The sequence below is a fragment of the Pristis pectinata genome, chromosome 8, assembly GCF_009764475.1.
Source record: "Pristis pectinata isolate sPriPec2 chromosome 8, sPriPec2.1.pri, whole genome shotgun sequence".
Classification (NCBI taxonomy): Eukaryota; Metazoa; Chordata; class Chondrichthyes; order Rhinopristiformes; family Pristidae; genus Pristis; species Pristis pectinata.
The window spans coordinates 93,076,209-93,091,312 of record NC_067412.1 but is presented as its reverse complement, the minus strand read 5'-3'; the positions used below and the strand labels follow the sequence as shown (position 1 = coordinate 93,091,312).

The following is a 15,104-nucleotide window of genomic DNA, read 5'->3' as shown; positions in this document are numbered from 1 at the left end:
TACGTTCATATTTGAGATGAAGAATTCTTTTCTCTTGAAGTTTGTGAATTTTTGTAATTCTCAACCTATAGAGCTCCAGAGACTAAGTCATTGAATATATTCAAGGCTGAGATAGATTTTTGAGGTGCAGGAGAGCCCAGATTTACAGGACGTGGGCAGGCAAGTAGAGTTGGGTCCAAGATCAGATAAGACATGATCTTATTGAATGTTGGAGTAGGCTCAAGGGGCCATATGGACAAGTCCTGCCCCTGTTTCTTATGTTCTTAAATATCATATGCACATCATTGTTCTCCATAACATCATGCTGTTATAACATGGCTCTAATGTAAAAGAACATTTCAGCATATTGGGAAAACTAGTTTCTGGGGTGTGGAAGGAAAGGTTAGACAAAGTAATTGAAAAGCTGATTGGAAAGATGACGTTACAGAAGGCACTTAAAAGACTAAGGTTAAGTGGGAAGTGTGCTCCAGACAGTGGAACTGAGGTGACTGAAGGTTCCATTGCTGTTTGTTGGTCAGAGTGCAGGAAAGGTGCACAAAAGGTTTGAGCAAAGAAGGCTGCAACACTCTTGGCTGGAGGAGGTTGAGTGTAAACTGGATGATTTTAATGTTGGGTACTATTATTAAAAAGGAGGATATTGTATTTTTTTTCTTCCCGGTTTTCATTTTCTGGAATTGATGTTGCTCACTTTACATCACACTTCAGACCTTAAAAGTAATAAACGTATTCTTAAACTTTGAGCCACAAGACCATCAAATGCAGTTTGTTAGATTTTTCCATTTTGTTTTGGATGCTGCTGTTACATTCCTTTCTTTGGTTGAGTCAGGAACACAATTTTAGAAACTAATGCTACAGATCTCCAAAGATATTAATATTTATAGATGCTTCAATATACACACACGTTTGAAAAATATTGCTGCAATTATTTTGTGCTCCATTGGAAAGTGGAGTATGAAGATCTGTGGATTTGGCGTTTAACCAACTTCATTCTTTACTATAAAGCTTTGTCAGTAATTACTACTTATATTGATTTTCTAACTTCTGTTTAACTTGCAGTTAAGATTATTATTTCCTGGGATGAAGTATCAAGGCTTACAAAGACAACAAGTGTCATCCTCTCTGAGAGCATACACATTTGCAGTCATGGAGAAGACTACTACTTTTCAATGTTCATGCATTTAAATGAAACATTTCTGCTGATGGAACAGCTTGCAGATTATGCCGTAAAGAGATTATTTGACAAAGAAACCTTTGAAATGGATTTATTGCTCAGTGACCATTTACAAATAACAAAAAGGTAATGAAAAAAAATGTTGCTCAGCACTGAGATACCCAAAGCATCAAGAAATCCTGGACATTTTCTGTTTTGGATTATGATATTATTGAAGGAAAAACTTCTATGTTAATCAAAAACTCTTAAAGACTGATCATGTATAGGTGACCCCTGAAATTTCTTTGTTTTCTGAATGCTCTTGATTACCATTGAATAGCTGCTCATGTAAGGCAGCTGAGAATGGGACGTCATTGAAAGTATGGACCAAGCCTTTATCCACCTTTCACTACTGTTGTACTTGCATTCATTTGTAGGATGTGAATGTCTTTATTGCCCATCCCCAGTTGCTTCTTGTACTGAATTACTTGCTTTGAATTGGGGGTTTAAGCATCAGCCACATTGCTGTGGGTGTAGAGTCAAATATAGGCATTCTGGCTAGGAATGATAGGTTTCCTTGCCAATAGTGAATTGGTTATTTTTGCATCAATTGAGTAATTTCAGACTGGCATTACTGAACGTAGCTTTTTAATCTAGATTATTTCGTTAAATAAATTTAATGATGTCTTGGGATTTGAAATTGGTATCAGGATCATAGTGTAGGTCTCTTCATTACTAGTTCACTAATTTAACCATTGTGCTCATGTACCCGATGAGAATGGCTGATGAATGCAATAGTTATTTGTAAACTAATCTTGTTCTGCTTTATCTTCTGTGCTGTCACTTTCTTTTTTGTTTTTTGCATCATTTGTCTTTTATTGAAGCACACTGTTTATTGGCTGAATTCTCCCCTGCATTCTTTGACCACCTTCTATAATGCAGGAGTGTGCTTTTTTTGCTCTCTGGGTTGTACTAGTGTAAAAGTTGAGACTAGATCTAGGCAGGACTCATGACTCTGAAGTCATGAACGCACAAGGTTTGAAATTCTTTCATTTGAATCTCGCAGTTAACCAGTGCTTTTGTAGGCATTATCTTCATGTGTTAGTGGTGTATCCACTATTTAATTTGATATATGGATGTGGTGGCTTTTGTATAGAAGATAGTGCACCCATCTTTTACACAAAATGAATATTTTCTTTGTCTTAGGAATTCTTTAAAAGATTTAAAGGAAAAATACATGACCATAATTTGACCAAAATTTCCTATCATACATCCATCTCGCAATCCCTCCACTCCTTTCTCTTCCAAGTTCTTGTCCCTACTCCCCTCTCTGGCTTGGTAATAAGTTGATAAGTTAGCAAAATAGTTCAGATTATTTAAGAAGGATCATGTCTTTTTTAAGCAAACCCCAGTTTCCATGTGTATATTGGAAAGGAAAATATATTGCAGTGAAGTACACTATTTTATATCTAAAGTATTTTTGATGGCACACCAAAGGTGCAGTCCAGTATTGATACGTTAAGTAGAGCCCCAGGATAGTTCTGAGTGGTTTTGTTTGTGTTTTAAGCCAAGCAATGTAATTTTTTTGAATGCGTCATAAAGCTGGCCTGTTAAATTGGTTGCATTCCTTTTTGTTTTCCTTTAGACTTTTGGAGAATCGAGCGAGGAATGAATATTTCACTGCACTCTTTAGGCTTCCCAGGGAAGAAAGTCTGGATGACATACTCGACTGTTTTCTTTGGATTCCTTTTTGCCATGCCCACGCATTTGGGAAAATGTTCATTTCAGATAACTACATCTGCTTCAGTAGCCAGGATGCAAATCATTGTAATGTAATCATTCCAATGCGGGAGGTAATGTATAATAAACAGTGTATTTGATTTGTAACATCAGAAGAATTTGGGGTTAAACCCCTGACAGACCTTTCTTAGAAATTTCATAGAAGTGGTTAAGACTAAAACTGTTAGAAATCCAAGTTTGGAGTGCCTTTTCTTGGCACTGTAGAGAAAAGGCGAGAAATGCTTATGGCCCTATTTATACTACAGTCACACCAAGGAAGCTTATTATTAACCTGCAATGTAGGTTTGGGTTACACAGATTTTCTGCTGCTATCTTTGCAGGGAGGTTCTGGGGAGCTGGGCACTCCCTAAGAGGGAAAAAAAAGAAGAATTCAGAGGGTGAGTGCACCATGCCATTCTCACTGCTCGCTTTCTTTGGAAAGGGGTGATTGGGGGGGTGGTGGGGGTTGGGAATTATGGACAGTTTGAGAAATGTTCAGGGTCTCTGTTCCCACAATGTCAGCATTTAATCCAGAGAGATGCTGTTCTAAAACTCACTGATCTGGCTGTGTTTTTCTTTATATTGCAATTCAAACCAACATTTTTCCACAGGTAAAATTGCATTGTAGCTTCTAGTTTTAAAGGCCTTTTTATTTTACATGTTTCTCTGATTTTAGGGCTATACATTGCTTGTGAAAGAATGGTCTATTTTCACAAAAATGCTGTTGCAACATTAAATGTTTAGCTAATTGATTATCTATTTTGATGTGACACATCAAACAGGAGCTTGAAATCTTTGCAGTATTTAAGAAAGTATAAAAGCTCTACTCACAAGTGCTATAACATCAGTCATAGTTTTTTTTACAGCACAGAAACAAGCTCTTCAGTGCAACTTGTCCATGCTGACTAAGTTGCCTACCTGAGCTAGTCTCATTAGCCTGCGTTTGGCCAATATCCTCCTTAACCTTTCCTGTCCATCCTCTAAACCTTCCTTATGCATAAATGGTTTGCTTCATGCTGTAGTTATCAATCTTAATAATGGATATCTTGATGTATTTGAACTATTTCCAATGTTTTTTCATCTTCAGCCTCACCAACACCATAAGCTAGCTAGAGGTTATGGGAATGTGAACATCAAATTGATGTGAGTTCTCCAACAGGTCACTGGTATGGAAACGCCAGACAGTTCAGGCAAACACATCTCCTTCAGTACCAGAAGTAAAATAACCTTCCGCTTCACTGAAATTAAGGACCGTGACGGTCTTGTGAAGAAACTCGAAGGGAGGCTGAAGTGTGACACGAGTGGAAGCACACAAGGCACTTTGGGAAAGGAAGAGGTAAAGATCTTTGTGTGATTGTAAAAGCAGCTCATTGTAAAAGGTACTGGTTGTTTAAATTACAGAATTGCTGGTTCCATTAACAGTAACCATGAAACCAAAGGATTGTTATAAAGTTCCTAATCCTTTTTTTTACAACTATAGCATTTATGATTGCAAACCTACTTGTGTTGTAGACTCTTCATTACCTACTCAGTTCAGGGGCAGCTAGGGATGGACAATAAATGCTGGCATTGTCAGTGATGTCCACACACAAACTCTCATTCATCTAGTAGTTAAGCATCCAGAATTTCTCATGCGACTGGCAAAAATTACTAAGAATATTAAGCAATTTCATAATTTTTTTCAAAAACAAATTTGAATTTGGCACACTGGGTTCCAATGTGATTTTTGTTTAGGCTGTCTCCCATCAGCCTGTAGCACAGCAGCTTGTCCTCAGGCCCTCGTGTGTACAAGTGGTGATTGGTTCCAATTGTGTTTCTTAAACTGTACAGTATTTCTCCCTTCTATCCACTGTTGGATATGAATACTCCTGGTGAAGGTACAAAACAGAAACACATGATAAGGTCCCTCGAGGTAGGTTGATTCAGAAGATAAAGATGCATGGGATCCAGTGTGAATTGCAAGTTTGGATTCAGAACTGGCTTGCCCAGAGAAGACAGATAAGGGGTGGAAGGCTGTTGTTCTGGCTGTAGGTCCGTGACCAGTGGTATTCTGCAAGGATTGGTGCTGGGACCTCTGTTTGTGATGCATGTTACTGATTTGGATGAAAATGTAGATTAACAAGTTTGCAGATGACACCAAGATTGGTGGAGTTGTGGACAGTGTAAAGGACGATCAGAGAATACACCAGGTATAGATCAGTTACAGATATGGGCAGAGAAGTGGCAGATGGAGTTTAGAACATAAGTAGTACTGTCCGTGGACTCAGATTCATCTACCTACCTTCTCTCCATAACCCTTAATTCCCCTACGATGGAAAAATCTATCTAACTGCGTCTTAAATATATTTAATGAGGTAGCCTCTACTGCTTCCCTGGGCAGAGAATTCCACAGATCCACTAGTCTCTGGGGAAAAGCAATTTCTCATTTCTGTCCTAAATCTATTCCCCTGAATCTTGAGGCTATGTCCCTTAGTTCTTGTCTCACCTACAGTGGAAACAACCTTCTTGCCTCTATCTTATCTATACCTTTCATAATTTTATGTTTCTATGAGATCTCCTCTCCACTTTTCTGAATTCCAGCAAGTATAGTCCCAGGTGACTCAATCTCTCATAGGCTAATCCCCTCATCTCTGGATTCAACCCGAACCTCCTCTGCACGACCTCCAAAGCCAGTATATCCTTCCCCAACTAAGGAGACTAGAACTGCACACAGTGCTCCAGGTGCGGCCTCACCAGTGCCCTGTACAGTTGGAGTATAACCTCCCTGTTCTTAAATTCAGTCCCTCTAGCAATGAAGGCCGGCATTCCATTTGCCTTCTTGATTATCTGTTGCACCTGCAAACCAACCTTTTGCAATTCATGCACAAGTCCCTTTGCACAACAGCATGCTGCAATCTTTCACCATTTAAATAATAATCTGATCTTCTATTTTTCCTTCCAAAGTGGATGACCTCGTATTTACCAACATTGTATTCCATCTGCCAGACCCTTGCCCGCTCACTTAACCTGTCTATATCTCTCTGCAGATTCTCTGCATCCTCTGCGCAATTTGCTTTTCCACTCAACTTAGTGTCAACAGCTACACTCGGTCCCCCTTCGAAATCGTTAATGTATATTGTGAACAGTTGTGGGCCCAGCACAGATTCCTGCGGCAACCCGCTCACCACTGATTACCAACCAGAGAAACACCCAATTATCTTAACTCTCTGCCTTCTATTGATTAACCAATCCTCTATCTATGCTAATACATTACCCCCAACTCCATGCATCTTTATTTTATGGATAAATCTTTTATATGGCACCTTATCGAATGCCTTCTGGAAATCCAAGTATACAACATCCACCTGTTCCCCTCTATCCACTGCACTCATTATATCCTCAAAGAACTCCAGTAAGTTTGTCAAACAGGATGTGCCCTTCCTAAATCCATGCTGTGTCTGCCTGATGGAACCACTTCCATCCAGATGTCTTGCTATTTCTTCCTTAATGATAGCTTCAGACATTTTCCAGACTACAGATGTTAAGCTAACTGACCTGTAGTTACCTGCCTTTTGCCTACATCCTTTTTTTTAAAAAAGGTGGCGAGACATTTGCTGTCTTCCAATCCGCCGGAACCTGCTCAGAGTTCAGAGAATTTTGGTAAATTATCACAAACTCCTCTACTGTAACTTCCGCCATTTCTTTCAGTACCCTGGGATGCTTCCCATCAGGACCGGGGACTTGTCTACCTTTAGGCCCACTAGTTTACTCATCACTGCCTCTTTAGTGACAACGATTGCATAGAGGTCCTCGCCCTCCCATCGTATCCATAGCATCTCTCTTTGGCATGTTAGACGTGTCCTCCACCATGAAGACCTACAAAATAGTCGTTCAAGGCCTTGGCCATTTCCACATCACCCAATATTAATTCCCCCAAGGGACCTACATTCACTTTAGCTACCCTTTTCCGCTTTATATAATTATAAAATCTTCTACTATCTGTTTTTATATTTTGTGCCAGTTTACTTTCAAAATCTATCTTTCTTTATCGCTTGCATAGTGATCTTTGTTGCTTTTGAAAGTTTTCCCAATCTTCCAGTTTCCCACTACTCTTGGCAACTTTGTATGCATGAGCTTTTAGCTTGATGCCTTCTTTTATTTCCTTAGTTATCCAAGGCCGGCTCTCCCCACCCTTACTGTCCTTGCTTTTAACTGGAATATACTTTTGTTGAGCACTGTGAAAAATCTCTTTGAAAGTCTTCCACTGTTCCTCAACTGTCCTACCATGTAATCTGTGCTTGCAGTTTATGCTAGCCAACTCCTCCCTCATCCCCTTGTTTAGGCATAATATACTGGTTTTAGATCAAACTATTGCATCTTCCATTTGTATGAGAAATTCAATCATACTATGATCACTCTTTCCAAGAGGATCTTGAACTTTACCTGTCTCATTGCATAGGACTAGATCTAAGACAGCATGTTCCCTTGTAGGTTCACTAACATGCTGTTCAAGAAAGCTATCACAGATGCATTCTATGAAGTCCTCCTCAAGACTGCCTCAACCAACTTGATTCACCCAATCGATGTGAAAGTTAAAGTCCCCCATGATAACTGCCATTCCATTCTTACATGCATCAAATATTTCTTGGTTTATTGCCTGTGCCACTATAATGTTATTATTCGGTGTCCTATAGACAACTCCCACTGGTGATTTGTTTTTCCCTTTACTGTTCCTTATCTCTGCCCAGATGGACTCAACATTCTGCTCCTTAAATCTTATATTGTCTCTCACTATCGCCTTGATATCATTCTCAATTAAGAGTGCTACCCTGTCTCCCTTTCCCTCCTGCCTATCCTTCCGTATTACCTGTTACCCTTGGATATTTAATTCCCACTCATCTCCACCCTGCAGCTACCTTTCTGTAATGACCACTAAATCATACCCCTTTGTACTGATTTGTGCCACAAGTTCACTGACCTTGTTTTGAATACTACAGGCATTCAGATAAAGTACCCTTGCGCTCATTGTACTTTTAGAATCTAGTAACGTTTGTGTCCTTTGCGTTTGACTTTACTGTACTTCACTCTTACTTCTCTTTTCTAACTTTTGCTCTGGTCTCTGCTTTGTTTCCCTGTCTTTTTGCATGGATTCCCATCCCCATGCCATATTAGTTTAAACCCTCATCAACAGCACTAACAAACAATCCACAGTGGACATTGATCCCAGTCCTGCCCAGGTATAGACAGTCTAGTTTGTACTGGTCCCAATGCCCCAGGAACCTGAAACCCTCCCTCCTGCACCACTGCTCAAGCCACATATTCATCCGAACTATGCTTCTATTCCTATTCTGATTGGCACGTGGCACAGGTAGTAATCCTGAGATTATTACCTGTTGAGGTCCTACTTTTTAAACCTATCTCCTAGCTCCCTAAATTCAGCTTGTAGGGCCTCGTCCTGCTTTTTTCCTATATCATTGGTACCTACATGCACCACGGTAACTGTCTGTTCACCCTCCCCTTCCAGAATGCCCTGCAGCCACTCAGACATCCCTAACCCCTGCGCCTGGGAGGCAACAATGAAAGGAGAAAGTATACAGTTAATGGTAGACCCCTTAATAGCATTGAGGTACAGAAGGATCTTGGGGTCCAGGTCCATAGATCACTGAAAGTGGCTACACAAGTGGAAAGGTGGTAAAGGCAGCATATGGCATGCTTGCCTTCATTGGTAGGGGTGTTGAGTATACGAGTAAGGAAGTCATGCTGCAGCTATATAAAACTTTAGTTAGGCCACACTTGGAGTATTGTGTGCAGTCCTGTTCACCCTATTACAGGAAGGATGTGGAGACTGTGGAGAAGGTGCAGAAGAGGTTTACCAGGATGCTGCCTGGATTAGAACTATAAGGAAAGGTTAGACAAACTTGGGTTGTTCTCCCTAGAGCATCGGAGACTGAGGGGAGACCTGATAGAGGTTTTTAAAATTATGAGAGCCATAGATAGGGTAGACAGTCAGAATCTTTTCCCCAGGGTAGAAATGTCAAACACCAGAGGACATGCTTTTAAGGTTAGAGGGGGGAAGTTTAAAGGTGACGTGAAGGGCGGGTTTTTTTTTACATAGAGAGTGGTGGGTGCCTGGAATGGGTTACTAGGGGTAGTGGTGGAAGCAGGCAGTTTGGTGGAGTTTAAGAGACTTTTAGATAGACACATGAATATGGAGGGGTGTGGATGATACACAGGAGGAGGACGTTTAGTATAAATTGGCATCAAGATCAGCACAACATCATGGGCTGAATGGTCTGTCCAGTGCTGTAATTTTCTATGTTCTATATTCTGATATTGAAACAGAAAATGGAAATATGTGAAAGACAGGGAAAAAGGGATAATTGTAATCTTCTTATGAAAGAATTCTACATTGGTTCCTCAAAGACTTATGACATTAAAGTGCAAACATTAAAGAATTCTTCCTGCACTCAGAGACTGTTGAGACAGTTTAGCAATTTATCTTAAGGTTTTTGCATAGAATTCTCATGCAATGGGCATATTCATGCAATCAACACCTCCCATTCCCCTTGGCTGCCCGATAGCTGAGAGGATACTGTATTGTGAATCCCTCATTTGTGGAACCTCTCTAGTAAGCCTTTTTCTGCATGTTTCTTAGGGTATCATGTCCTTTCTGACAGTAATTTTTTATATACTGGAGTTATTAAATTTTCCATACATGGATCTGGACATTATTGTCATATTGGTAAAACTATTCTAAATCTGTAGGGCAAAGCTTGATCATGGAGACACAAGAGACTCCAGATGCTGACCGATGCAGGGTTTCGACTCAAAACATCAACAAATTGTTTGTTGCAAAACTTAACCATGGATTGTAGTTAAATGTGAAAATGGTTTTAAAAATTGCCTTGGTGGAGCTGAGCTGATCAAACTTTCCTTGCTGCAGAAGCTGAATGCTCATAGCTGACCTAAGATGTATCTTTTTATTTCGGTAGAAATCGTGTCTAGAAAGTGCTCAGGAAGATGGTACTTTCTTTGGGCACAGTGATCCTATGCTTTCATTTACTGGCGAACAGCATAGTGCTTTACTTAAAGAAAGCAATAGAACAGTCAACACTGAAGCATTAATGAGAGTCTTTCATCCACAAGATGCAGAAAATCTGGATTCAAAAATGGCAAGTAATTTTTTTGTTTGTATGTTAAAACTTGGTATGCAGTTTACAGATATCTTGCTGTATCATCTCTATAGTGACTTCTGGTTAATTATGTCCAGTTATAAATTTTTCAACTTGCAGGTTTAGGCGGTTAAGGTACAGGCAACCCCCATGTTACAGCTGTTCAGGTTATGGAAATTCACCCTTGCAGATTTCACTTACAGAAAATTTGAGAAGTAGAATAAAATTTGCTCTTACAGAATTTATGTGGAGAAAAAGTAAGTAAATAAACGCTTTTTTTTCAACTCACATTTCTTGACGCACGTGCAGATGTCGTGGCTTCGAGTTATGGAAAATCACGATATGGCCTGTTTTCTAGGAATGCTCCCCTGCCCATAACACGGAGGTTGCCTGTATAATGTAATGCGCTTTGTACAATATATTATTACAGTGCTTAAATAATCTGGAATCCTGAGGTTGGTTATGCCATTATATTAAAAAAAATACTCTTTTTTCTCTCATGGGTAATTTTATTTAAACGTACTGCAAAATACAAAAGGCATTTAGACAGGCAAGTGAGCAGGCAGGAAGTGGAGGGTTGTAGAACATGGGCTGGCAGATGAGATTAGTTTGGATTGGCATCGGGGTTAGCACAAACATCATGCGCCAAAGGAGCTGCTCCTGTGCTGCACTGTTCTATGCAATATTGTGGATATTCCACTACCCTTTAAGATTTTGGTTCTGGGTCCTGATCAAATTGATAGGATTGAAGTGCCTGATCACTGCTACCTATACATGTGTGGGAGAAAAAAAAAATTGTTTTTGTCTCAGCTGAGCATTTGTAGTGCGAGCAAAGACCTGCCATAATGTTTAAAAATTGTTAAGAGGGGTTATGTGGATGGCTGATGAGCAACACACAGAAATTCAAGTATGCGCATTAGAGGGGTACATTTGAGGTACAGCATGTGTAGGCTGCACTTGTGAGATGGTATTGTGGAGGCTACATTAAGTGAAACAAATAGTTTGAGGTTTTAAATACTAAATTGGCTAAAGATTAAATGAATTGTAAAATTGATTATAAAAGTATAAAGACTCACAGTAATCAAATATGTTGAATAAATTAGCTGAATTGAGAAGAATGAATACTTAAGACATTTATCAAATTCAAGGAGTTTAGAAAATCTGGAATTTAAAAATAAGTCTCAGTGACATTATTCATGAAATTACTATATTGTTGCTTTAAAAAACACATTTGGTTCATCGATGTCCCTTTGGAGGGAGAAATCTGCTGACCTTACCTAGGCTGATCCCTGTGATTCCAGAATCTACCAACATTGTTGACTCTCAGCTCTCCTCAGTTCAGAGAATATTAAGGATGTGCAATAAATGTTGGCTCTGTCACTGATGTCCATATTCCACGAATGAATAAATAAAAGCACAGAAGTATGATTGGAAAGTGACGTTAGGGGAAAACATTTCTGTTTATTATGAGATTTGGACATTACTGGCAAGGCTAGCAGGTAATGTGCCTGCTTTATTGGTCCTGAGAAGATATTGGTGAGTTGTCTTCTGGAACCATTTTTTTTTGTGTGGTGAAGGTAAAGAGTTCTAGGATTTAAGCCCAGTATTGAGGAAGGAACAGTGGTATATTTCTAGTGTCAGGATGCTGTGTGACCCAAAGGGGAATTTGCAAGTGGTAACATTAGTTGTGGTTGGTTAAATGTCCTTGCTCTTCTTCACTACAAAACTTGTTTTTTGCCCTGTATATCAAACCAAAATCCCATAATACATGCATCTGGTTTAAATTTCAAAAAATAGTGGTCCTGTAGCAATTTGGGTGTTGGTTGTGTTTCATAGATTGGTGGGAATTATGAGAGTCACTCCAGCAGCTGTAGTTTTTTTAAAACATTTTTTTTAGTATCATACAGCATGGCAACAGGCCCTTTGACCAAACTGGTCCATGCCGACCAAGGTTCCAATCTAAGCTAGTCTCATTTGCCTGCGTTTGGCCCATATTTCTCTAAACCCTTCCTATCCATATACCTGTCCAAGGGCCTTTCAGGTGGACATTGTCTGATGTTGTCTCAAAGTGAGTTGCTGTTCCCAGCCAGGCAATAGAACCCTTCTTCCTCTCCTAACATGCATAATCAAAAAAAAATTGGCCATCGTTTGTTGTTTTTTTTGTTCTTTTTCGTGCCTGAATATTGCAAACAGGCCAGTTTGGAAGAGTAAGCTGATTCTAGAGCATCTGTTAAAAGTCCCAGGCAAGAAATTCCAGGCCATGATGGTTTCATGATGTGCCCCAGCAGGTTCATTGTAGGCAGAAAATTACTTTGTTTCATTACCAATATAACAGTGTCTGGTTTAAGAAAGATTCTAAACTACAGTTTTTTTTATGACTTGCAGTTGAAAGAAAAGATGAAGGTGCAATCATGGAACATCCATTTTGTGGAATATGGTCATGGAGTCTGTATGTTTCGTACAAAAAAGACCCGAGACCTGGTAATGAGAGGAATCCCAGAAGCCTTAAGAGGAGAACTTTGGTTGCTGTTTTCAGGTGTGCATTGCTACCTGTGTGACTGTGGAATAAATCTTTTGAAATTATTAAAGTTTAGCAATTTAAGTTTCCAGGAATGAATGGAATTATGACCCACATTGTTTTTCCAAAGTACAGAGAATGCTTACCCACATTTTCACAATCACATATGTGTAGCAGAATCCAGTTTGTAATGTTGCATTCTTTGGTTTAAAGCCTGTTTTAACTCCTCAGGAGCCAGTAGAAGGCAAGTTTCAAGCGACAATGAGTAGATTGGGGTTGGGTACTTTGATGAATTAGTGGCAAAATGAGGAACAATTAAAGTTACCTCCAGCGCGTGGTTTCCAGATTACACTAATGCATGTTTGGGTTGGTCCAGACAGATGGAGAAATTAAGACAACATTTTAGATGGTAATTTCTTGTAAACGTGGGCTTGTAATAATTACTGATCAGATTTAGTGCAAGGAAGTCTAAAAATCCAGAAGTGCTGGATCTTGGACGCCTTGGTAGAGCCTTAGGAAATGTATATTTTAGTGGTAAATCCACCTTAGTGGATCATGAGCAGCACGAGTGTTTCCCAGTCTTGTTTCTCAAGCAGGCTTGTTTTCTTGTCCCCTGACTGGCCGTCCTCTCTCTGAATTAATCTTCCCTCTGTTTCCTCTCTTGGGTCTCCTGGCCTTCTCATCCCAATTACCCACCCCAAACATGCACATTCCCATCTCCACTGTCCAGCTGTGGCCCATCACATGTAGTTACTTCCCCAGCAGCTGGCCATCCTCTCAATCTGATTGCAGTCAGGAAATGGAGGGGAGAAAATGAAATCTTCCTGTTAAATACATTTCAGGTTTCTCGGCTACTTTGATTCTTCCCATCAATGTACAAATGTAGTGATACCCTCCCTGGAATGCAGTGCTTGGAGAACAGTTAGCAGAGAATTTTGCTTATGATCAAACTATGGAAATTTATTGATGAATTGGTTTATTGTTGGCACGTGTACTCAGTGAAACTCTGTTACAATTACAGAGAAAGTGCAGTGCAGGCAGACAATAAGGTGCAAGGCCAAAACGAGGTAGATTGAGGTCAAGAGTCCATTGTTATTGTATTAGGGGACCGTTCAGTAGTCTTATAACAGTGGGACAGAAGCTGTCCTTGTAGCTGGTGATAACTGCTTTAAGGCCTTTATGTCTTCTGCCTGATGGGAGGGGGGAGAAGAGAGAACGTCTGGCGTGGATGGGGTGCTTGGAGGTGCGTATACAGGTGCTTGGAGGGAAGATGCTTAACTGTATCTTCTTACCATAAATTCCAATCTGTGTCCTTTTGTTAAGAACAGGATTAGTTTTGGATAAGTTTTTGGATAACATTCCCATATATTTAAAGGAAGATGTATCAGCTGACACAATTTATTTTCTTAAAAGAAAGTTATCTTCAAACCATTACATAATATTTTATATCAATTCATAGTGTTACAAAGATGTTTCTAAATGGTAATAACTTATTCATCGTCATCCATGGCAATATAACGGCAGAAGTAAATTTTGTGTAAACTCAACTTTTAGGTGCAATTAATGACATGGCTGCTCACCCTGGCTATTATACTGAATTGGTGGAAAGATCCATGGGTACCTGTACTCTGGCTACTGATGAAATAGAACGTGATCTACATCGCTCACTGCCTGAACATCCAGCATTCCAAAGTGATACAGGCATCTCTGCACTGAGAAGAGTTCTCACAGCCTATGCTTCCCGGAACCCTAAGATAGGCTATTGCCAGGTTAGAGTTGGTAGCTTACTGTTAAGCTAATTATTTTCAAATGCTACTATATTAAATCATGGTTTCTTCTGTAATATCAAGGCAACCATATGCAAAGAAAGTTTTGAACTTCATTCTGCAATTGAGTGGAGGATAATATTTCAATATGTATAAATCTGAGCAGCCAAAGAGTAATTAAGGACACAAGGAAAAAAATTCCTGATGGTTAATGTTTTTCTGCTTTTCAGCATGACTTTCCTGACTGGGGCATTGCTTTCTGAGTGAGTTCAAACAAATTGTTTCTCATTCTGATTGCTGGCAAGCCAATTGAAATGTACGTTTTGCTATGTGTATATTTGGCATTTGTTTTGGGACCCTAGTCGGGTTTCCAGGGAGTATAAGTATCTTCACAATGACGTGTCTGGCAAAGCAAATTCAGAATTGAGCAGCTCTGTACTTGAACAATGCCAGATCAAGCAGTTAGGCTTCATAAATAGTTTTTTGAGGGGTGATTGGAGCTGGCTGAGATTCTTCCCATTATGTCCATGATAAGCCTGCAAGCCTTTATTTGAATATAGGATGGTAAGGAAAGCTGATTCAGCTGAAAACTAACTCTGTCCACTGTGTGTTTGAGGTTACAGCTCCTTGGGATAGCTGCATTAATAGGTGGTATGTAAATACAAGTTGCTGTGATTTCTTGGACAATCTGGACCTTTTATGGACTAGCAGCATCCTCCTTGTTAAAATCTGGTGACTGA

General features: G+C 39.7%; 1 protein-coding gene across 1 annotated transcript in view; it reads left to right on the top strand.

Moving 5' to 3' along the window:
• tbc1d8b (TBC1 domain family member 8B) overlaps positions 1 to 15,104 on the top strand; it is a 65,919-nt gene that overhangs the window by 23,531 nt on the left and 27,284 nt on the right. Inside the window, exons 5-10 of the mRNA XM_052022073.1 lie at positions 1,057 to 1,297; positions 2,796 to 3,003; positions 4,089 to 4,265; positions 9,901 to 10,080; positions 12,466 to 12,616; positions 14,153 to 14,367. Of these exons, the coding sequence (XP_051878033.1) occupies positions 1,057 to 1,297; positions 2,796 to 3,003; positions 4,089 to 4,265; positions 9,901 to 10,080; positions 12,466 to 12,616; positions 14,153 to 14,367 (1,172 nt within the window). The remainder of the gene's footprint in view (positions 1 to 1,056; positions 1,298 to 2,795; positions 3,004 to 4,088; positions 4,266 to 9,900; positions 10,081 to 12,465; positions 12,617 to 14,152; positions 14,368 to 15,104) is intronic.